The sequence below is a fragment of the Fukomys damarensis genome, unplaced genomic scaffold (assembly GCF_012274545.1).
Source record: "Fukomys damarensis isolate Sample0158 unplaced genomic scaffold, DMR_v1.0_HiC HiC_scaffold_4, whole genome shotgun sequence".
NCBI classification, from domain to species: domain Eukaryota; kingdom Metazoa; phylum Chordata; class Mammalia; order Rodentia; family Bathyergidae; genus Fukomys; species Fukomys damarensis.
The window spans coordinates 42,795,210-42,819,302 of NW_022900916.1; the positions used below are offsets into that span (position 1 = coordinate 42,795,210).

Below are 24,093 nucleotides of genomic sequence, written 5' to 3' on the forward strand. Positions count from 1 at the left end.
CAGTCTCATGTGTGACCCCAACCTTTCTGTGCCTCAGTGTCTTCGTCTATTGTATAGGGTTGCATCTTTTGAGTTTATGAAACATACATGACAAAACTCAGTACAGAAAATGTCACCTAACTCCCCTCATACAGAGCTATAGCACTGACCGCTCACAGGCCATTGAAATCCTCTTTAATGATTTAAATGATTACATAATTTCTTCTTATTCAGTAAGAGGATGGCTGAACAATAAAGACAGACCAGAAGAAACAGACTCAAGAACCACTGGAGAAATTTTCTAGTGAAATAGAATCCTCTTGATTGAAGATAATCCAACACTCTGTCCATGAAGAAAATATGATTATTGAATGGGTGGCCCAGAAAGCTTACCAAGGCCACTGTTCTAAACTGTAGGACGCAAAGGATAAATTGTTAATCACAGTTAATACAAAGGATTTTAGATGGGATTTATAGCTTTCATAAATTAGCACAGGAGCCCCAGAATGGAGTAAAGATAATCTCTGATAATTCTTTTTCTTATTTGAATTGAGATATTCAGTGACAAAGGGTGGAACAAAATAATAGCTGGGATTGCAAATTCATGAGCCCATGCTCTCGGGTGTATTTGTATTGACATGAGTACAATTTGTATATGGCAAAAATTAATCAATTTTTTAAAAGCCAAAACCACTGGACTAAGCTTTATTTAGGGAATGTTTTGAAAGAGATGGAGTGGTGCATCTTTAACACCAACTCCAAGCTTGCTCAGAATTTTGGGGTCTTCCTTTTCAGGAACTCCCATAGGCCTATTTCTTCCCTGCTAAGAAACTTCCTAACTTTCCACTTTTTTCCTCCAAGAAATAGTTGATTTTAATAATAAATAAATGAACTGATTTCTGACTACCTATCACACTTGTGGAAATACAGGAGTATCTGGCTCTGATATCAATAAATTCAGGATAATGAGCACCACATTCGAATTTTTCCCAACTTTTTACTACCGAAAGAGACTTTTAAGGAAATTACTGATTCCAGTTTTTTTTTCTCTTTTTTTGGTATTGGGAATCGAACTCAGGACCTTGTGCTTGCAAGGCAGGCACAGCACAACTGACCTACATCCCTGGCCCATTGATTCTAGTTCGTACAAAAGAGATTTAGTCAGATTTTCTTGGCCATGAGGAAACAAGTTTAAACAATTTAAACTGCTTTTGGGTGAAAACGTAATATTTTTCATATTTAGAAATGTTATGTACATACTTGACAGATTATCAACTCAAAAAAATATTGGTTTGGCTTAAAAAAAATAAACCTTCAATCCAAATTTATTGGGATTACAAAAATAACAGCACATTTCTATAAGTCATTACAACTCAGAGTCACCAACACATCCAGAGATATGAAGAGGATCTTTAACCACTCCCTGCCCATATAAATCTCATGTCATAAAAAAGAAGTTTATTTTCATATTTACAGAAGAAACACTGATTGTTTCTTAAAATTCTCTTTGGAAATCCTAGGTAGGCTAGCTTTAAAGGCAGGGATCACTTCAAGTTAAAGAAGGTGTGTTAGAAACATCTCACAATGCATGTCATTTAACACCACTCAATAGTTCTGTCGTCTTCTAGAGCCTGTTTTTTATCGCAGAGCTTCCGGAACCTCCACCTACAAAAATAGGGGATTTTCTTTCAATGAAGCAACACAAACAGTAAAGTAAAAAAAAAAAAAAAAAAAAAAAAAAAAAAAAAAAAAAAAAAAAAAAAAAAAAAAAAAAAAAAAAAAAAAAAAAAAAAAAAAAAAAAAAAAAAAAAAAAAAAAAAAAAAAAAGAAAGAAAATCTGTAGGGTCTGTCTCTAGCAGGATTTTCTGAGAAGGACGGAATAAAGATGCATTGTTGCTGCTTGGCATTCCCATTTTATATTATAAAATGGGTTGTAAGCCACTTCTGAAATTTTCAACAAGTTTTTGAGTGCAGATTATACCCCCTGATTCTCTCATTTAAAAAATTGTTTTTTTTGTTGTTGTTGATTTGTTTTTCATATTTGGAATGTCCTAAAGCAGAAGCCTCTCATATGGAAATGTGCTCACGCATGTGCCTGCTCCTAATGTTTCACACTTGCTCTCCCATATTGAAACATCTAGAATATTAATGAGTATTTGGAGAAGCGGGAGACTTTCGTACCACCATGCCGTGGAGGCTGGACTCATTCTTTACACCTGCTCCTGAATGTCTGTTCTGGGGTTACTTACCCTCCTTAGCTGTCTCATGCTGCTTCCCCGAATCGCTTCCATGAGGTTCTCATGAGCTGATCTCTGTGGGGTAGAAGGTCGGGAATTGTCTTCCATTTTCTTCTCTTGCACTGACCTCAGGGAATTTTTTATTTCCTTTAAGATATTGTTGGGCTGTTTCTTAGCCTTTTTGCCTTTTTTCTTTTTCTGTCCATTTTGTAGTGCCCGCTGGGCATGCTCCTGTTGTTTGATGACTTCTGCAATGTTTCGGGTGATGAGCTTTTTCTCTGGCAGTGGAGGAGGAGGAGGAGGTGGAGGAGGAGGCAGCATTTGGGGAGGAAGAGGGGGAGGGGGAGGGGGAGGGGCCACCGTCTGGACTTTCTTGGGGAGTTTGGGGGATGACCAGGGAGAGTGCCTGGGAGATGCATAAGGTGAAGAGCCAGGTGTTCCTCTTTGCCAGACTTTAGTCCTGAGACTGGATCCTCCGTCGAGTCCCTCTTGCTGTTTTTGCTCCTGCATCCGCTTTTGCCTCTGCTTATCCATATTTCTTGTTAAAATGCTCGTCATGCTCATTCTTGGTCCTGGGAGCTCAAAATGGTACCCCAGCCTCAACACTGTGGTGTTCTCCTTCAGCAGCTTGACGATCTCCATTTCCACCTGGCTGCCCATGATGTGCCTCTGGTTGTGGAAGCGCAGCTCTGTGAGCACTGTGTTGTGCTGCAGCGCTCTCATGATGGCCAGGATCCCCTTGCCAGTGATAAAGTTGGACTCCACGTTCACACTGGTGATGTGCTCGTTGACCTCGAGCATTTCTGCGATGGCTTTGGCTGCATTGTCGTCAGCATGTGTGTTGGCCAGGCTGAACGTCTTTACCACCGTGTTGTCCTTGAGGGCTTCCGCAAAGCGGGTGAGGGTTTGTGTTGTGATGTTCTCTATATTGTTCAAATTGACTTCTGTGGTGTCAGGGTCGTTGTTTTTAATTTTTTCCAAAGCATCCTCAATCACAGTAGGATTTCCACAAGGGTGAATGGCAGCTGGGGACTCCGTGTTCCTACTACTGTTGCCATTAGTTAAATTTATATTTTCGACTTGACTCCTAAATATCTTTGGCTGAGAGTTTTCAGAATTGACACTATCATAACTTACAGTTCCATTAATACCTTTTGGGGCTTCAGTACTTTCCTCTTCCTCACTGTCTTCTTCCTCTTCTTCCTCATCTTCCTCCTCGGATTCGTCCTGTTCCTCCTCTTCTGTGTACACGTCCTCAGACACCTCACTGTTACTTTCAGTGAAGATCAGCTCCTCCTCACTCTCTTCTTTGTCTTCTTCTGCAACCTGAGGAGTTTTAGTGTCATCATTAAATGTTTCATTTTAAAGCACATTTTATTTCCAGAATAACACACAGCAAGTGCCATAGAAACCTATAATGACAAAATTAACAATTCCGTGCTTCTGTTCTAATTCAGGTGACCAAGGATAATATTTTGCTGCATAACAATCAATGGCTTTTTCTACCAACAGTTGTTTGGTATAGAGTGTCCAAAATTCAAGCTATGGAATAAAAAAATATTATTATCATTTTGTCAATTTACATAAGTAAGTCAGTTTAGTAGGGGTTTAGAAAACACTTAATACTATATTTCTTTGCTTGACCACAGACTCTATACTGTTTAACTCCTTTTTTCACTGCATTTTAGCCAATCCAAACTTTTCTTCTGAAACCAGCACCCAGTCCTTTCTTTTCTTTTTTTTTGTCTCAAACAAATGACAACAAAAATATATGACACGGTAATTAGTTCCCTTTATTTAATGTTCAAAATTCTTTCCCAGACTTGCTGTAAAAAGCAGATGTGATGTGAGCCGAGTGCTCTCTGCCCCACTTGTCCAGGGTGGACAGAACATAGGGTATCATCTACTCCTTCACATTTATTGATTTCTGTGGTAGGGCCTGGTGCAGGGACTCAGAGACTCCCATCAACCATGAGCATCTACTCAGCACAGCAGGAGGTCAAAGCCCACTCCATGCTGAAAAACATTCAGGTCGCCCTTCTCAGGAATCGTCTTGAAACCTCAGTAAGCTCAGAGTTACAAGAGACGGACTGCAGATCACCAGACAGGAGAGATGGGCATCCTTGACACTCGCTGTATTCTGATCATCAGTGTGAACCAACATAAAATGGTAGATAACCTTGAAGTCATTGCCCAGTCTGGTGGTTTTATATTTATTTAGCATGTGTCAATTAAGAGAGGCTTTCAGGTAAACACAGCTTTGTTCTATCTCTATCTTTTCTTGCTGTACAGAGAAATCTAAATGACCCTTTCTTTCTCCTTTAGAAATATTTTTTTTTTTTAAGTCTGGAAAATGTTGGTAGAGTCCAACTTCCTTTCCTGCAGTCTTCTTAGTCCTTTCTCTTTGCCTTCTCTGAAGTCTAGGGTGCTACCTCTTCCCTAAAGTCTTGATTGTACTCTACCCTGGAAAGTGGTTTTTCTGGGGTTTAATTTTTTCCTCTAAGGGGTGTTGCTGCCCAAGGCATGTGGATCAAGATTTGGAAACTGCACTTGTTTCTAGGTTTGTTTGCCCAGTTGCTATCACAAAATAGCCTCCAGTTATCCACTTGTTTGGAGTGGCAGGCACCAAGTGATGGCCTGGGAAGAGGTCAGCCACTCCTGTGATGTGATGACATGTAGTCTTAATTTACTCACTTCTTCGTGTGTGTGTGTGTGTGTGTGTGTGTGTGTGTGTGTGTGTGTGTGTGTGTGTGTGGGAGAGAGAGAGAGAGAGAGAGAGAGAGAGAGAGAGAGTAAATATATGAGGAGAAAGAGGGAGTTTGTGTGTGTGTGTGTGTGTGTGGGAGAGAGAGAGAGAGAGAGAGAGAGAGAGAGAGAGAGAGAGTAAATATATGAGGAGAAAGAGGGAGACCAGCACTGGAGGAAATGGATTAGCTGGAAGAAGGAAAAATTGGAGACAAAGTCTCACACCCACCCTAAATTCCTTTGTGTGTGTTTTTATAACTCCAGTCCATCTAGGCTATGTATGTGCATGACAGTAAGTGTGTTTTTTCATATTTGGAGAAAAGGGGACTGTCTCAAAATCCAAGGTCTATTGCTCTTTATGCTACATTGGCATATTATCCCCTTTGGTGTTTTGGAAACCTTTAAGCTCTATCTACAAGACCTGTATCCCCCTCTAAATATGCTGGAAATACAATATCTGAACCTGTCATTTAGCAAAGCAGAACATGTATCTCTTCTAGAAAGCCTTCTTTGACACTCCCTCAAATTGTCTCTGCAATACGTTTTCAAACACTGCACCACCCCAATAAACTGCCTGTCACATTTATTTTATTTGTCCTTTTTCCAAATAGATGATTCATGGGGAGAGAGCAGTACCCTTGTGTTCTTTGCTCACCTCACCCAGAGTTGGCCTGTAGGAGAGACTCAACAAAAATTTGTTTACTGAAGAGATCTAATTTGACATGGGTTAACAGGTGCTCACAGTGTGGACTAGCCCTAGGAGAGAGTGCTGGTAAGGTTGGTGGGAGTAAGGTGACATTTCTGGTTTGTTTGCCTGAGCCTGAGCGTTTCCCAGGATGCAGGAATTTTAGTTGTAAAATCTAGATTATCCTAGGTAATGTAAGATAGTCCCCTCCAGGTGTGGAGCATCTAGAAATATCTGAAGGAAGAGAGGGATCTAAAGAGAGGATGCGGGAGGGTGCAAAATACAAACTTTGCCTCCTTTAGAAATTATCTGGGGTGGGTGGGAACAGATCTCCTGTATTGCCTGCTTTGGAGTTAATCCTGGTGCTTTGGGGAACAGAGGAGGGAAGATGGGCATAGATTCTGTGAGGAGGTGGAGGTGAGGTGGTGAGGGCAGTAATTTGGAGAAGGTGACCAGTGGTCCCTTTGAAGAATAAATAAGGCAGTGGGAAGGAGGTGGCAGCCATTTCTCCTGATCACCTCCCCAGAAACATCACATGAATTAGGAGGTGAGAGGCTTGGTTCTCAGTTCTTTCCTGTTTCTTCTACCCATACAGAACTGGTTGGCTTTAGATAAGTCTCTGGGTTGCAGAGAAAGTACAAGAGTGGAGTTGTTCTTCATGCCATCATTTCTCTGTGTGTCGTAATTCCCCGGAGGGCTCCTTAGACCAGAGTTTCTCATTCAGCAGATAGTGGGGAGCCCTAGAAGTCAGAGTTCTCAGCTGTTGCTTCATCTGCTGGTGGAGCACCCACAGATTTGAGAAGGACAGTCTCACGCCAACAGAGCCTAGTTTGAATTTCAGTTCACCTAGATGCTGTTAACCTTCAATACATTTCTTAACACCTCCTAGTCTCAGTTCTCATGTGCAGAAAGGTGGGAAGGAAATGCGATAAGGAGAGGAAACTTATTGGCACCTATGTCTGTGACCATCGCAGGTCCAGAGGTCCCCAGAGCTCAAATGCAGCACACATTTGTGTGAACCCAGATGTGCAGAAGGCTGTCAATCAATAGGTGCTGAACAGGATTTTTATAAACCTTTACAGAGCCAAGTGCCTGACCACCGGGACCCTCAACTCCTCCTCAGTTCCTACTGTGCTGCCTTTCACTTGGGTGGCTGCCAAGCTCCCTCCCCTTTCAGCTGCTTTGAATTTTTTCTCCTGTGGTGGAAATGGATTTACACTCCCCATCAGCAGCCTTCTTCCTTGCACTCCTTGTGACTACAGAGACAGCTGGCCAGTGGAGAGTGGAGTGGGAGAAAAGCTAGCCGCCCGAGAGAGAAATCAAGTTCACCAACAAGACGGCTTCTCTAATTGGGCCGATAAGCCACTGGCAGGGATCAGCAAAATCCTTGGCAGGATCAGCTGGGCCTCATCAACAGCTGACAACAAGCTTTGTCCTTCAGGCCCTGCCATTGTCATGACATTATGACATTAAAATGCCTTTGTGGGGTTATTGCTACACGGGCTGCATGTCTTGGATAGGCAGAGACAATTTTAGTTTTTCTTTGAAGGAAATTCTTTAATAAGTGGAATGAAAATATCATTCAGTTTCATCAAACGTTTGACATTCACTCCCACCTTTTTAAAAAAGGAAACCTCTTAAAATTATGGTTGTGGAGGGTTTGATTAGCTTAACTACTGGCTGGTCACGAGTGTCCCTTCTAATTGCTCAGCACAGGCAGTAACTGCGGTCTTGGCACATTCTGGCTTGGTCCCAGTGGCCTTTCCTGAGATGATTGACATGGACAAAGTTCACACATATCTCTCTGAAAATGTGCCCAAACACCTATCATCAAGATCATCTCACAGTATCTAGATTAGGGTGGTAGAAGGTTTCCCGCTGGCCGGAAGCCATTTTGGTGATTTCAGTAGAATGCAGTGGTTTTAAATTATCGCTCTTGACCTGTGTTCTTCCACAAGGTCGGGACTTTTTTTTCATATATTAATATCTTACTGTCATAATGACTTTCCCAGACCATAGTCTTTCAATCTCCTTCTGGTAATGACGCATGTGGAAAATTCAAAATAACTGTTTACTGGGAAGTACATAAGAGCTTGGTAGACCTGAGCTGTAATATGAGCACACCTTCTGGCCTCAGAATCACCATCATATAGACAGATGGCTCCTTAGAGACCATCTGCATAGGCATACTTAACCTGGGTCCTCAGATGGCTTTCAGTACTTTGAAATTCTATGCAAAAGTATGGGTATATTTGCACATGTGCAGTTTTCTTGAGGAAAGTCTAGATTATGTCAGAATTTCAAAGGGGTTCTTGATACACACACACACATGAGAGAGAGAGAGAGATGAGAGAGAGACAGAGACAGAGAGAGAGAGAGAGAGAGAGCCCTATTGAATGAACTTCCTTAGAAGACAAATGGAAAGCTAATCCTGAAGAACTGAAAATCTGTTCAAAGTCCAACAACTTGGGGACAGAGCAAGACTAAAAGTAAGGCCCCTTGACCCTCAGCCCCGTATACTTCCTACTACCCCATATTTCTTTTCTGGAAGCAGAACTATTTTTGTTGTACTCACTATTGCAAGGAAAACAATAGTAATAAATGTACTTAGCTTTTTTAAATTGTATGAGAAACAGATACTATACCACATCACCAACTTACAGCTCAAGCAACACTTATTTTTGGCAAAATATTTAAACTCATATGTACTGGTTGTGAATTATTGTCTTCTCAAGGTTCCAACTTTTAGTCAACCATAAAGCCCCAGCTAAGATTTTTACTTATGATTCACTGGGTGACTGCAAGAGTTACATGCCTGTTGCAGGGTGAGAAATGTTTCGGTAATGGATACAAATAAGTTATAAGGAAGTTAAAGTGATAGGGAATGAGAGTTAGAGAAAACAAAGGGGCCTTGGTTTAGGGTGAGGGAATGGGTGGTGGGATTGATTAGCCAAAGAAATGTCCCAAGAGCCTACCTTTCCACACTCCCCCAGCCTCTCCTTCTCCAAGAGTTTTTGGGACTCCTTTTCCCAATAGGCCATCAGTGCCTCTCGGCTGAATGTCCCTGTGGGCGTTTTCTCAGTCAGACTCTTTTGCCTTAGTCCCACAGGAAGGTTGCGATCAGGCTCAATATCTTCCAGCTCCCTCTCCAGCTCCTTCAGCTCCTCAGCTGACAGGGAGGCCAGGAGTTCATCCTCATCAATGGATTCATATTTACTAAGTCCTCTTCGGTAGCCAAAGGTAGACATGGTCCCTGCTTCGTCAGACCTATAGGTTACTGGTAGAAGCAGGCATTCAAGACAGCCAGAGGCAGGCAAGGAAGCAAGTGGGAAAGCTAGGCAGCAACTGGTGCTAGGAGCGGCTGCAGAAGCCTTTTAAGCGTGGTGATGTAGGGCTGTGACAATGCAAGGAGGGTGAAAGCATGGGCTGTTTTAAGCATCAGACGTCAGCTAGACATTTGAACACAAAGAATGTCACATCAGTGGTAGATGGAGGTCTCAGAAGCAGCAGGGATTATTAACATAGTGGCCAGGGCCATATTTAGCTGAGCCTGATAGCTCCTGAGGACAGGCAGAGAGTGTTTCAGATAGAGAGTGATATAGTTCTTCCCATTCTGTGTTCAAACTACAAGGGGAAAAAACTTATTTTGAAAATGACTTGCCACTACTCCACGGCCATGAAAAGATTCTTTCATTATATGGTAGGAGTTCAGGAATGACCCCACAATACCCTATAGGTAGTTATTTTGGTTCTCCTATAAACATACCATGGGTGATATGGATAGAAACAGAGGCTGAAATAATACAGCACTTTATACCTTTATTGTATTTTGCAGCTTACAAAATGTGTTCATATCATTTTTCCTAGCCATAAATCTTGTGAGAGAAATAACATGATCCTCACTACAGATTTTCGCAATTGAGACACCAAGAGATTAAGTGAAATACAGGAAGCCAGACAATGGGAAGGGAAGAAGTGTCTTTCTCCTCTGAATCAAATGGCTTCCTTTTTCCTCCTTTTGCTTATTAGTAAAACAATAGATTCTCAACTAAAACATCAATAATAGTACTGAGTAAGATTTATTAAAAAGTGATATTGTGCTATCCTAGTGCTAATCCCACAATCCTTTAGTGTATATTGCTGCCCGTATTTTACTAATATAGGCCTAGGGAGGTTAAGTAACTTGCTCGGGGGCACATAGCTAAGAAGTGGAAATGTTGGAATTGAAACTCAGATTTGTATCTAAGCTGAAAATTAAAGAGATGCTAATTTGTAATTATGCATATATTTCTGAGAATATGTTAAAATATATACATACTTTATAGGACTTCATGATGATGAAATTTTAGCATTTAAATGTATAAGCATCTATTACAATGTATATACTTATAAAAATAAACTTATCACCACATTTATAATATATGACACTTCTCTCATATACTCAGCAATTGGTGAATATTTTGTAAAATTTGTAAAATTGGATTATGAATAATTTTGCTAAGAACATTTACATGCAAGTCTTTGGCCATATATTTTCATGTATCTTGGGTAGACACTCAGGAATGGAATTACTATTTATATGACAAAGTCACTTTTAAAGAAACTACGAGTATTTTCCAAAAGGTCTGGACCATTTATACTTTCATCAGCAATAGATAAGCATTGATTTTTCTATACCCACATCTGCTATTGTTTGTGTTTCTAATAACAGTCATTTTAGTGAGTGCAAAATGATGTTGAATATAACTTCTTGTGTTTAATGATTATCATATATTTTCTTTTGTAAAATTATTCAAGTTGTTTGCTTTTTTCTAAGTTGAGTTGTCCTTTTACTGATTCTGAGTTATTCATATTCTACACACAAGTTCTTTATCAGAAATATAATTTATATATATTTTTCCCATTCTGTAGCTTGTCTTTTAGTGTCTCTTGAATAGCAAATGTTTTTAGTTTTGGTGGAGTCTAACTCACCATTTCTCTTCTTTTGCTAGCATTTTGGTGTTATATTCAAATCATTTCCTAACCCAAGGTCACATAGATTTACTCTTTTTTTTCTTCTAGTAGCTTTATAATCTTACATTTTTATGTTTAGACTTCTTACCCATTTGACTTAATTGGTATGTGTTTGTCGCGAGCCGGCGACGCAGAGCACTGTCCAGCAGTGTCTCAAACCTGAAAGAGCAGCGGGGTGGAGATGGGGCAGAGAGAAAGGAAGGACGCCAAGACAAGAGTCTGATCAAGGCGGCGTTTATTGCCGGCAAGCACCGGCCTTTTAAAGCAAAAAACCACAAACTATTATGGGATGGGTTTACCATAGTAACTGAAAGGTCACACAGGAAAAGAGCAAACAGGTTCACCAAAACAACCCACCGTGAGTAGTAGTAACCCGGACAACCACACATCTAAAGGTCAGAGACAAGAAACTGTTAACTTTCAGGAATTCCACAAAGGAAACACTCTACCTGCTAAACTGGAGAAACAACACATATGGAGTTACTAGAGTTAACGGTACTTACAACCAATACTCATGATCCCCACATGTGTTTGTACGTGTGCATGCATAAAGTGAGGGTATAATTTTATCATTTGCCTATTGATATCCAATTATATTCACACTAGATATTAGAAAGACTATTTTCCTCTATTGAATTGCCTTGGCATCTTTATGGGAAAATTAATTGACCGTAAATGTAAGGGTGTATTTCTGAACAGTCACTTCTCTTCCTGTAACCTATCTTTCTATCCTTATGCTGATACCACATGGTTTTAATTACTGTAGCTTTGTAGTATGTTTTGACATTAGGAAGTAAAAGCCCATTAATGGTTCTTTTGATTTTAATTCATTCTGTTATTCAACCTCCAATAATAACTATGACACTTTTCAGTGATACTAATGAGAGAAATGATGATGAGATTAAAATGATGAGTTCATTTTATAAAGTTTATTTTTTGATGACATAATTTTGTATATTCATAAGGTACACTATGATACTTGTATCCGTATATACATTGGGTAATGATCAGATCAGGGTAGTTAGCTTCATTGGTTTTGTTTACAGCCTGCAGCATAACTTTTGTGTAATCTCAGTGGAGGCATATCTTTTTATTTGAAAACAAGTGTGATTTCCTGGCAATAATGGTAAGAGATGAAAGCCAAGTACAGTAAATAAAATGAGCTATTCAGTTTCATAATAACATTTTAGATAAAAATAATTACCATTTTGTTAAAAATCTTTTAAATAAAACATATATATTATAACACAAATCCATTCTGTTAATTGTGTATAGGCAGATAAGCTATGGTGACAGATATGCAAGTTTTAGGGTACATATTATATAAAAATAGTGGAATTGTGTTTTTTCTTTTATATTTGCAATTATATATGTATATTTTTTCATTTTAAAATTTATTTTTATTAGGATATGTTTGCCATACATAATGTTTAAATGTTGAATTTTTTTAAATTTACTAAACTCAAAACACCTGTCAGATTCTAATTTAATTTCTTGTTTAGAACAGTGATCAACACTTACAAAGTGTCTTCTTTCATGCAGCTTGCATTCTAGTTGGGAGAGACAGACAATACATAAATAATATGTAGATACAGACATATGAGATGGAGCTCTATGGAGGAAAATGTACAGGGTAAGGGAGAAATAAGAAGGTTATGGGAATGATATTTCATATAGAAAGATTTCTGTAATAAAGTGGCCTTTGAAGTAGTCAGGAGACCCTACAGACCTGTAGAAGAAAGAGTTTGATACATGCAGATTATAATATATACTTGCTGTGTCTACAGAATAATTGCTAAGATAGTTACTGAATCACATGCTCTCAGATTTGAAAGAACCTTTGAAATACATTAATTCTCAATTGTCTAAAAGTGACTATTTATTGTTTTCTTGAATATCATCAGTGAAAAAGAGCACATCCAAAAATTCATTCCTTGTTGGATGGCTCAAATCTGTAGAGAATCCTTTGGGGCCAGGGATGTAGCTCAGTGGTGCTGCGCCTGCCTCAAAAAATCCAAGGTCCTTACAACGTCGGAAAAAATTTTTACCAGCTGTTCCTCAGACAAAGGACTATTATCAAGGATATATAAAGAACTCAAAACAATCAGTCCCCCCAAATATAAAGACCCAATTCAAAAATGGGCATCCGAAATGAACAGACATTTCTCAGACAAAGAAGTAAAAGCAGCAAGTAAATATATGAAAAAATGTTCCACATCACTAATCATTCGAGAGATGCAGATGAAAACAACACTGAGATTCCACCTCACCCCACAAAGAATGGCTGCTATCAAGAAATCACACAATAACAAGTGTTGAAGGGATTGTGGGGAGAAAGGAACCCTTCTCCATTGTTGGTGGAAGTGCAGACTGGTGCAACCACTATGGAAATCAATATGGAGATACCTCAAAGAGCTTGGACTGGAGGTTCCATTTGACCCAGCCATCCCTCTGCTGGGTATCTTTCCAAAAGAACTAAAGGAATCATATCACAGAGAAGTATGCGCACCCATGTTTATAGCGGCACAGTTTGTAATAGCTAAATCTTGGAAACAGTCCATTTGCCTATCCATTGGAAGCTGGATAAAGAAGATGTGGTTTTTCTATAAAATGGAATATTACTCAGCCATAAAGAATGAGAAAATAGATTCATTCATAGGAAAATGGATACATATTGAAGATATACTCCTAAGTGAAATAAATAAGTCACACATGTGTAAATACCAAATAGTTTCCCTGGTGTGAATAATCTGCAATAATACATAAGATCCTAATAAGATTACTGACATTTAGAAATGGGAAGAAAGGAGCTAAAGGTGTAGGGAAGGTGGGATGGGTAGGGGAAGAGTAAAAAGGGAAAAGAAAAAAATGTGAGATAATGAAAAGATGAAAATAAAGTGTTTGTAGATGGGGAGGGGAGGAGGGAGTGAAGGGAGGGCAGGGGTAAGGGGAAAAAATGAGAATCAAGACTTGTCATGTAGAGGTACAAGATCCCAACAATGAATGTAACTGTACTGTATCCCTAAAATGTACCAATAAACTCAATTAAAGCTGAAAAAAAAAAGTCCAAGGTCCTAAATTTGATTCCTATAATGAAAAAAAAATCCTTCTTTGTGTTCAGTTTTAACTAGTTGGAAAACCAGCCTATATATTTTCAGTTTTCTCACTGGAAACGACTCAGAATACATAAAGTCTCATTTGCATTTCTTCCGAGAAATCTAGGTGTTTCATGAACGACTGTGGAAAAGATTCCAGAAGAAGCATTAGCATGTTTTGTTTTGAGGCAGAATCACTGAAAAAAAAATATTTCCTCTTGAGGACACTGCATTAAGAACAATGGTTATTTAGATACAGTATGTTTGTTACAAATCACTGTGCTTAATAATCGTAACTTATGCATGATCCTAGGTCATGGAATCTTTCCGTAAGTATTATCCACAAACTAAATCTATTGGATAAAAATCTGTTGAGTAATCAAACTGCCATTTGACCACGGCTAAAACATTTCCTCAGAAATTTCTCAGTACCAAGGGACAAAAAATCCAATATATGTTCCAAGCATCAGTATTTTGTATTTTGAGATTTTTACTTGGTCACCTTATGTTTTTTATAGAATTACTTTTAGAGTCAGCAATACTACAAGCCTTTTGAATATTAGCAATTTTTACTTTTAAAAAAATCACTATCTTGGGAAAAATTTTTATACTTTTTCATATAGGCATCCGGTTTTCCCAACACCACTTTTTTTAGTTAAACTATCCTCCAGTCTCTTTTGAACTTCTTGATTCTCTATTAGGTACCCTCAGATATCTCTCAGTATACTGGCAGTTCCCTTTTTAAGGAAAGTTGAGTTTTTTTTTCTTTCAGTCTATTTTCCCTTTAGCTTCTTCTAGAAAAGTTACTTGTTTGTTCAATACACATCTACCAACTACTTGCTGTGGCATAGATCCATGCTGGGAGCTAAGATTGCAATCAGAAAAACAGAAATCAATCCAGTCTTTCCTCCTCCATGGTTCATCATTCTGAGAGACAGCTGACAGTACTGCAGAACAGAGCCACCTCCAGCCCAGAGCCAGGCGCCAGGGAAGGGAGAGCAGAGGAGTTGCAGATGAAGACATGAGTGCAATTAGAGAAGTTGCAGAAGTTGAAAAAGCTTTCCAGGCTGGCAGATGGTCTCTGAGCAAATGCACAGATGTGTGAGGACAAAAACCCAAACTAGACTTTGGCATAGGAGCTGGGGAGAAGGTGGAAATGAGGCGGAAACTGTCCCTGATTCACATACTTGGGTAGAGTTATTACTTTGGTGTCTTGCTTCCATTCTGTCTTTTAAGAACCACCAGCAATCTGCCCTGCATTTGCTTAATTTATAAATGTTAAGTATTTGATGTAAAGGGCTCTCTAAGCCGCAACAGAGCTTCGGACTTTATCATTATCTACCATTAAGTGGTTAGCTCTAATATCACCCCCATGGCCACACTCCACAGCCATAATTCACAATAGTTGCCTATTGCTCCCCGCCCAGCAAATACCACATCCTGTACTAACAGAGACTCAAGGAGAGAGAGTAAATAGACTCATCTGCATCTCCAAAAATCAGCAGCACCAGCTCTCACCAGGCAGGTATTTCAGTAAGTAATAAATATTTAAAAGGAACAATCAGAGGCTCCTAACTACTCATGTATATCTTGCCTACCTTAGTCTAACCTTGGTCTAAGCCTTTATTTAAAATTATAAAAATGAATTACTTTCCTATGGATTGTGTACTTTGGGCAGTTGGTATTTTCTAGGGATAATGTGTCCTACAATTTTTTTCTAATTTTAATAACCCCCAAATTTCAGGAAAATTTGGTAATTTCATGAATTATTCTTATTTCAAAATTTTGGTGTAGATACTTCTGTTTAAAATGATAAAGAGAATGAATGCATGAATTATATGAGTTTATCTTAAAATATTTAATATTTACATATTAAATAATAATAATTAATTAACTTCATTTCTATGTGCCCTCTGATTTATGTTACAATGGGTTCTCATCATTTGCAGATTTAATATACTATATTTACCTTCATCTATTTTAAAAGTGTCATTTTACTTAGATAAAATGTATACCTTCAAGCTCAAGAGTATTTCATGAAACCATTCAGAAAATCGCCAAGTATCTCACTAGTGCCTAAAGTCAACCTACCTCAAACCAGTATCTTGACATCCCTCTTTCAGCTTCTCACCCCACCCTGAGGATTCCACAGTTCTGAAGTTATCTTCATCCACCAACTGATGGAGAATGTTTCCTTTTGCTCCTTCTCTCCCATTGTAAATCCTAGAGTCCTAGACATTAACAGGTCTTGAGTTCCTATGGCATTTCTGGCTATTCCCCTTCATCCCTGCTGTCTGCAACAATGGACTGATAGTCTCCTTGGTGACTTGTTACTTGGTTCTTCCCCTTCCTCAACAATACAGCTAGAATAACCTTTAAAAGCACAAATCTGATCCTGTTGGTCCCTTCTTAAAATGCTTGGTGGCCCTTGCCCTTCAGACAGAACGGATGGCCAGTGGGTCTGGCTCCTCCAGAATGGGACTCTGCTCACCCTTCCAGCTTCAACTTGAATCCTAACTAACACTTGAGCCATGCTGGACTGAGCTTGAGCCACATTGGGCTGAACTTTCCACACTTGCTCCACCTCTCAACCACTGTGCTTACACCTCCCCTGCCTGGAAAGCCTTTGACTCTTCTGCTTCACTCAGGCTTACCCTTCCTGAGGCTGCAGGCCAGTTTAGCCCTCCCAGCTCCAATAAAACCCGATTCCAAGGCAGCATCCCACTTGGGGGTGCTTGTTTCACACAAGTCTCTGCTGGAAGCTTGCTTTTCCAAAAGAAGGAGCCAGTCATCCTTGTTTGCTGTCCTCAAGGGGTAGAATAATTATTAGGTGTTCAAAAACAAAACAGAAAAGTTAGAGTGTGGTTAAGAATAGATCCAGGTCCCATGCATCCTGAAGATTATACAGTGTTAGGGACTTCTTTAAAGAAAATTATACAAAATAAATACAAAGTCAGTTAGGAAATTAGAAACATATTTGAACAGTAAGAGAAATCATGACAAACTACTGGGTTTCAGGTAAATTAGGCTTCTCTTTTTTTTCCCCAATGCTGGGGATTTATTCCAAAACCTCAAGCTTGTCAGTCAAGTGCTGTACCACTGAGCTACACCTCAGTCCCTGAGATCTTCCTAAACAGCTATCAGAAATGCTCAGAGAAGACCTACCTAATCGTAACCTGGCTTCTCTTGCTCTTCCTCCAACTATTACCCCTGAACTAATGAACCAGCATGTCTGGCCAGTAAGTGTACCTATCCCACGGTGACATTTTTGTTTATTTCAATGATGACCTTCTTATTTAAAATTGCCCCAGTGTTGCTGGTGAGGAAACATATGCACTATGCTATACTGACATTGGCAAATTGGGCTAAAGAAATTATTTTATTTTCACAAATGTCAAGGATCTCTGTTATTAACAAGGCATTCCCAACTTTGTCCTTTGTTTCTCCCAAATTTTATCTAATTTCTCTCATTATCCAGGTGCAAGTCTGCTTCCTGAGACAGAGCTAAGAAGTTTACAACTCATACAGAAGATGTGGGTTTTCAATGTTTCTTATAGAGAGTTTGTAACAAGGCTGTGAAGTGAGTGCAGTGGTTCCTAAGGAAGTTAAGCTTCCGACTTTGCTCGGTCTGTTTGCTGGGAGCTTCTCAGATAACTGAAGAGAGGCTCCCAGGGGAGAATGTCAAGCAAAGGTCAGGCTTTGGACAGACAACAACCAAACAGGCCACAGGGATCAGGTGGGAACTGGCAATTCCCTTATCAAGTCTTCACTCTCAGGATTAGCAGCCAAGCAAATCTCCCAGCTATGCCAACGTGTAGAGAGTATGAGTCAAATTTAAAATTAGAGCTATTTTTAACAACAGCTCACAATTGTATAATATTTATAGTTTACAAAATATTTTTATATACACCCAGTGTGTTGGTCAATAGTATGATGTCCTTTAAATAATTGTGCATGTTAATTCTTACTGTGTGGGGGACATATGATGAAATAAATACTCCATTTTACAAAGGATGGGACTCTCTGAATATACCCATAACTCTAAGCTGCTTCTCACATTTTCAGTTTACTAGTTTTTCCTTTGAAAATGTGTCCAAATGAAACACAGATGTGTAATACCGTCCAATACTAACCAGCACCAACTCTTATTTACTTCCAAATCAGACAAGATTAGGTAAGTTCAGGGTGGTATAACTGTGGATAAGACAGATGCACAATAAAACATTTAATGCTTGATCACAAGTCCAATAATCATTTGTTGATCTTATTCATACTGAATCAATGTACCAATGTATGCAAGCAAATGAAAATATAAATTGATAGTATTAAAATTGTAAAGGTAAAAATATGACTTCCAGAAAAAAGTCCCAAAGTGAGAAAGAAATAACTGAGTTTTATCAATCAAGTCTTTCATCATATGCAACAGACCATAAGTATGGAAGTCCACTTACGAGACAGGGAAAAGATTTGATATACAAAAGTCATATGAAGTTCGAATATGGGAAATTTTACTTAGAGTGAACAAAAAGATCTTACATTTATTTTAGCATTTATTTACTTCACTTGCAACCCTTAATGCTGGCATCACTATTTTGGACAGATGCACTCACAGTGCTGTTGGAAAGAGTGGTGTTGAGTGCAGACAACCCAGAGGTGGAGCTTTCTGTGGGGTACATTGTCTTCATGCACCCTTAGAAAACTCCAAGTCCTGCAGACAATGATACCTTGAAGAGAAGAAAGGCTGAGATCCTGCTGGGAAGACAGAGTAGAAAGTAAAGTCAGTGTCCAAGTCCAGGAATATGGGGACTCAGTATGTCTATAATGGGTCAATTGGTACTTGAAAGCTTCTATCTCTTTTACTGAGCTTTTTTCACTTGCAATTTTATCATGAAAATCAAGGTGCTGTATTTTCCATGTAGACACAGCTCCTAGCTGACCTTCACTTCCACTTCACTTGCTTTCTTGAGCTCTGCAGCCTTTTGAGTGTTTGCTTTCTGTCATTTTCCCATAGCACTCACTTCTGCCACCAAGCCTTCTCCTTGTTTCTTTTCTGGAGCTGGTTCTCAAAAGTGTTACAAAAGACCCATCTGGCTAGTAACATAATCCTTTGCCAGTTCCTGGCCTTAAAGAACAGGAAACCTTTAGCTCTTCGATTTATAATGTTCATGTGCATTTGTTTTGTAAATTAAAAAGAGGTGGAAAAGTCATCTTCCAAGCAGCATGAAGATGGCTGAGGCTGGCCGAGCAGGCTGCATTAGTCTGGTTGAGGGCTGGTGAGAATGTTGAAGGCAGCAAGCATTGCACTGACCTTGAGGCTGTCATCTCCTGCTTATGGTGCTCTTTTCAATACGTAGAGCAGAACCAACAAGTCACACACTGTCTGCCCAAGAAGCAAGTAGTTTCTTCTGAGCCAGATGACTTCAAGTAGGGTCCCCTCAGCCAGGTTGGCATCACCTGTCAGAAAATAATCTTCCTATTCCGTCTTTCAAAGTGATTTTCTGGAGGTGCACTTTGTATGCTATACAATTTACAAATCATATCAATTTATATCTGTATGCTGTAACAGTTTATGATTTTTCTAGGAAACTTACTAAGTTGTGCCACTATTTCCAAAAAACAATTTTAGAATATTTCTGTGGCCCCTAAAAGATCCTTTGTGTCCACTTGCAGTAGACCCTTGTTCCCAACCCCCAGCACCAGGTAACCACTAATCTGTCTCAGGTCTCTATGAGCCTTCTTTGGCTATTTTAAGTAACTGTAACCATATAGCTTGTGGTCTTCATGCCTGGGTTTTTTTTTTCACTTAATTTAATGTTTCTGAAGTTCATCCAAGTTGTAGCATGTTCACTAGTTATATTATATTCCATTTAATGGACATGCTTTGCTGTTTATTGTACTGATGGGTATTTTAATCATTTCCATTTTTTGGCTGCTATTATTGATACTTTTTGATTCCTAATAAATTACAAACGACAGAAAAGCTTCAAATTTGGAGTCATGAATCTCAGGTTCCTGGTTTAGGTATTTACTACCTTAATCAACCATAAAATGTGATTCCTCATATAGGAGTGGAGCTACTCTCTCACTTCTCCATCTGTCCCTGGGGTAGTTATAAGAATCAAGTGAGATGATGCTTGTGAAGTGCTTTGCGAAGTATAAAACACAGGACAAATAAAAGGCATTCCTACTAAAGTAGCCTTCTGGCTGGATTAAAATGAAGTAGGTATTTCCCAAGATTCTTTCTATATTCTTGGAACAAATGATGAAGCCTTTGGGCTGTAGGAAATATCTACACATTTTTCCTGTGGACTTGGAGTTCTCATTCTATTTCCTTTATCAAAACCTATTCTTTAGAAAAATTTTAATACTATTCTATTTTTCCTAAATTCACTTACTTTTTAAAAATATGTTGTTGATTGTCAAATAAAATGCTTTGTTTCCTATTGAACAAGGGGTTTTCAGAGGCCTGAGAATCACGTTGGAAGTATACAACTCAGTATAATTGAGATTCTAATTTAATCCTTGTACCCTCCAACCCACAAGTTAGCCCCTTGGGTAACTTCAAAAGAAAGAATTGGGTAGAGGTTGAGGGTTTCTAATGAATCAAAACCAATCCTAAGTAAATGTTATCATCTTTCAGTCAAAGGTGATTAAAATCGTTGTTTCATTGAAACAATATCAAACCATCTGGATATTGACATCTTAGGAGTATTCAGGCATAGAAGAAAATAGATAATTGACCCTTGTGTGACATGCATAGAATTTAATTTCCACAAGCATGAAAGTAGCATCCTTGAAAAGACAAAGTAGACTTTACATCAAACAGAAATAAGCACATATTGGTGTCTTATGCTCAGTCAACCCAAAGATAAGGTAACACCTCATCTAACATTATAGGTTCCATGAAGTTTTACATTAAATCTCTGTGGGAGACCCCAGCATGCAAGAGTTACAAGCTAAGAGCAATGACTTTTCCATTTACTTGAATCTGAAGCCCAGAATGTGAGTTCCTGTCCAGTGCCTTTGGTGGAATCAATGGCCTGTCTAGTGCTGGAACTCAGGCGCTCCAAGGCCCAGCTTCAAATTACTAGACTGTCTACTTCTGAAAACAGCAAATCCCCAGACATCTCCAACACTCCTGATGTTATATAATATGGGCCACTGAAGTCAAATGAGTCCACTGTTTCCACACACCATTCCCTCTTTCTCCCTCTGTCAATAGTCTAATAATCAGAGCTTTAAAAAGCAAAAGAAGCTGGGAGACTGAAGCAGAGGGACCACACGTTTGAGCCTAGCCTAGGCACCTTAGGAAGCAGGTGAGACACTGTCTCAAAAACAAAAGGGGGTACCAAGGATCAATCCCTAGCACCACAACAAAAGTAAAGGAAAGCAAAGCAAAGCAAAGCAAAAGGGGAGGGAAGCAAGGAAGGAAGGAAGGAAGAAGGTTTTATGTCTCACAAGCAGTATTTTGCTAAGTCTCCCTCCTATTCATGAATGTTTTGAAAAAATTTAGAGGTGCTGGTAAGGTGCCACATGTATTCCTAACATCATTTTCCAGATTCTAAGCTCTTGACCATCTGCAGCATCGCACCATGAGACCAAGGTTCTTGACTGGCAGCTCTGGCTCTGGCAATACCATTCCGCAATAATGACAGTGAGAGCACGGGGTTTCACATGCACTTGCTCGATGTTGATCGTTTATCTTGCTCAGAATCAAGAAGCTAATGACTTAAAACCTTGGTTGAAATTAGTTCAAAGTCTGTATTTTAATGAGATTTATTTGCACGTTTCTTCTAGAACACTATAAAGGTAATTAGTATCTTTTTGTAAATTCTTATGTTTTTAAATTGACAAAAGAAATTATACATATTCATGGCATATATGTTTTAAAATAAGTATACATTGTGCATAGGTAACTGCGGTATTGAACATATGTATTACCTCATATACTCAGTCATTTTTTTATGGTGAGAACATTTAAAACTGTTTTCTTAACTTTCAAATGCAGTGTGCCTTATTGTTAACTGTAATCACCATGTTTTGTACTAGGTCTCTGTAACTTATTCTTCCTATCTGATACTTTGTTTCCTTTGTCCAGCATTTCTCTAGTTCCTTTTCCACCTCCTGTTCCCTCATAAACACCATTCTTACTTTCTGCTTCTGAGTTTGTGTGCTTCAGATTCCACATGTAAGTGAGATCATACTGTAGTTGTCCTGTGTCTGGCTTATTTCACTTAATGCAGTGTCTGTTTGAAAACAAAGTACGTCTCCTTGCCTACTGTATTACATATGATACTACAAGAGCATGACAGTACAATGAGTTATGTATGTGTGCATTATATTAAGTGCATATATGTCACATACATGAATATGTTATATATACATAGTCCTTTTTCTTTAATGCATAATTTTAAGTAGCTTAAAATGCTTCTCTTTAAATAATTTCTCAATTTGAGGGTGGCTGTATACACAAGAATAATATGACTTGAAACCAAAAATGGGTAGGAATTTCTGGCTAAAGGTCAGTGAAAATAAAAAGGTATAAGTGTATTTCTTCATATCATGAAAGACTCCATCTTGTAGTTTCCATGCCTTCTTCCCCATTTGTACTGATTTTTCAAAAACCTACAACAAATGGGGTGTTACTTATGAATACTTGCTGTATATTTATGTAATTGTTTTCACATTTCTGCCCTTCATCTTATGGTCTGAAAGTGTGTCCAATGACTGATTAAAATGATTCAACCATATTCTTCAAGAGACGTTTAGTTTCAGTATGCTTGAAAAATATTTGGCCAAAAATAGTAGTACTATTTGATGATGACCAACAGAAAAAATAAACAAAACACACTGGAGTGATAGTTCAGATCTGCTCATTTCCGCTGGACTCTGTGTGATACAAAACAAAATCTACAGGGACTACAACAGCTACAGACAGCTTGGCAGCAGGAGAAGGTGGGATGTGGACTAAAGCATGAGAGTCCAAAGTGCTTTACACTGGCACCGCTGTAGAATGTTTGGCTTCCTCTGGGGCTGATTGGGAGGAACAGCTGTGCCTTCTCCCAGATAAGATGACACCCTCTAAGAGAAACAGAGTACTAATTAGGTAGAGATTAATTCCTCTTTCTATCAGTCTCCTTAAAAATAAAACACTGATAGAAAAGTCCAAAATGTGGGGAGGAAAAAAATCCATTTCTTTGGGATACAACAGTTGCTTCCGTTCTTAAGAAAGGTGTTTCTACTACTTCACAAATACTAAAAGAACCAATTTCAAAAAAGGTAGCATGTGCAGTAAATTTATATTTTTACATCTAAGAATTTCTTAAATATATTTAGCCAAAATGTATTACAGAAAATGTCAAAGTTTTGGTGTGCTAGAGTGTAACATCTGAAGTATCATTAACAGACTTACACCGTCAGTATTATTTTAAAATTTATTTATAGCAATATTTGTAAATAACAATGCATTTTAATCATGACTAAGAAAGCAATATAGGAATTAAGTCATGTATGCAAAATATTACAGCTCAGATTAAATACATTAAAGTTTAATTTATGTAAGAATATATTCTCTAGAAACAACCAGAGGTTTAAACTATAGCTCTAATTAAACAATTTTATACTTACATTCTAAAGATAACTGACACTAACTGCAATTCAAGAAATTTACAAACTAGTGAGGCATTTCTATTAAAAGAACGTAGTTACTCAATATAAAAATGAAAATATAAGAAAAGTACACTACTAAAGTCTAAGAGTAATAAATTTAGATAATCACATTACTAATATTATGAAACCAATTCAGAAATTCCAAACTATCATTTCACCATGAGGTCACTTATTATTTTTGTCTGGGTCTTGTATAACATTCGTGCCCTAGGGAATATATTTGTCCCTGAGGAGAGGCTGGGAAACAAGACAGAAGTAGAGCCTGCCCTGACAGGGCTTCCAGTCAAGCTGGGAAGAGCAGATGGGCAGTTTCCTGCAATTTAAGAATAGAAGTGTTTGGCTGGGGTCTCCCAACCTAGAGGAAGCAAGAGCTCAGTTGAGATCTTAGGATAAAGGTAAGTTAATCAGGCAAAGATGAGCAGAAAGAAATGGAAAGAAGTTTCCAAGCAGAGGGAGAAGGAAATGAACAGCCTTGAGGTGCAAAAACCTTGATCATCTACAGCAGTAGTTCCTGTGGAAAGGTTCTCATATAACTCACTAGACCTCAGTGAAATTTTCACTTATCCACAGAGGAAAAGGACAGCATGGTATTTCCAGCACTATAGTCATTCAATTTTTTTTTTTTTTTTTTTTTTTTCCATGGTTTTATTTTTGGTTCTTCTTTGCAAGG

The 24,093-nt window shown here is 38.6% G+C and overlaps 1 protein-coding gene across 1 annotated transcript; it reads right to left on the reverse strand.

Annotated features, from left to right (window-relative positions):
- Window positions 1-351: 351 nt before the first annotated feature.
- Window positions 352-8,992, reverse strand: Lmod2 (leiomodin 2). Its single transcript, XM_019209208.2, has 3 exons — window positions 8,622-8,992; window positions 2,229-3,542; window positions 352-1,644 (listed from the first exon to the last, which is right to left on the reverse strand). The coding sequence occupies exons 1-3, from the start codon at window positions 8,892-8,894 to the stop codon at window positions 1,618-1,620; spliced, it is 1,614 nt and encodes a 537-aa protein (XP_019064753.1). The 5' UTR covers window positions 8,895-8,992; the 3' UTR covers window positions 352-1,617.
- Between the last annotated feature and the right edge of the window lie 15,101 nt (window positions 8,993-24,093).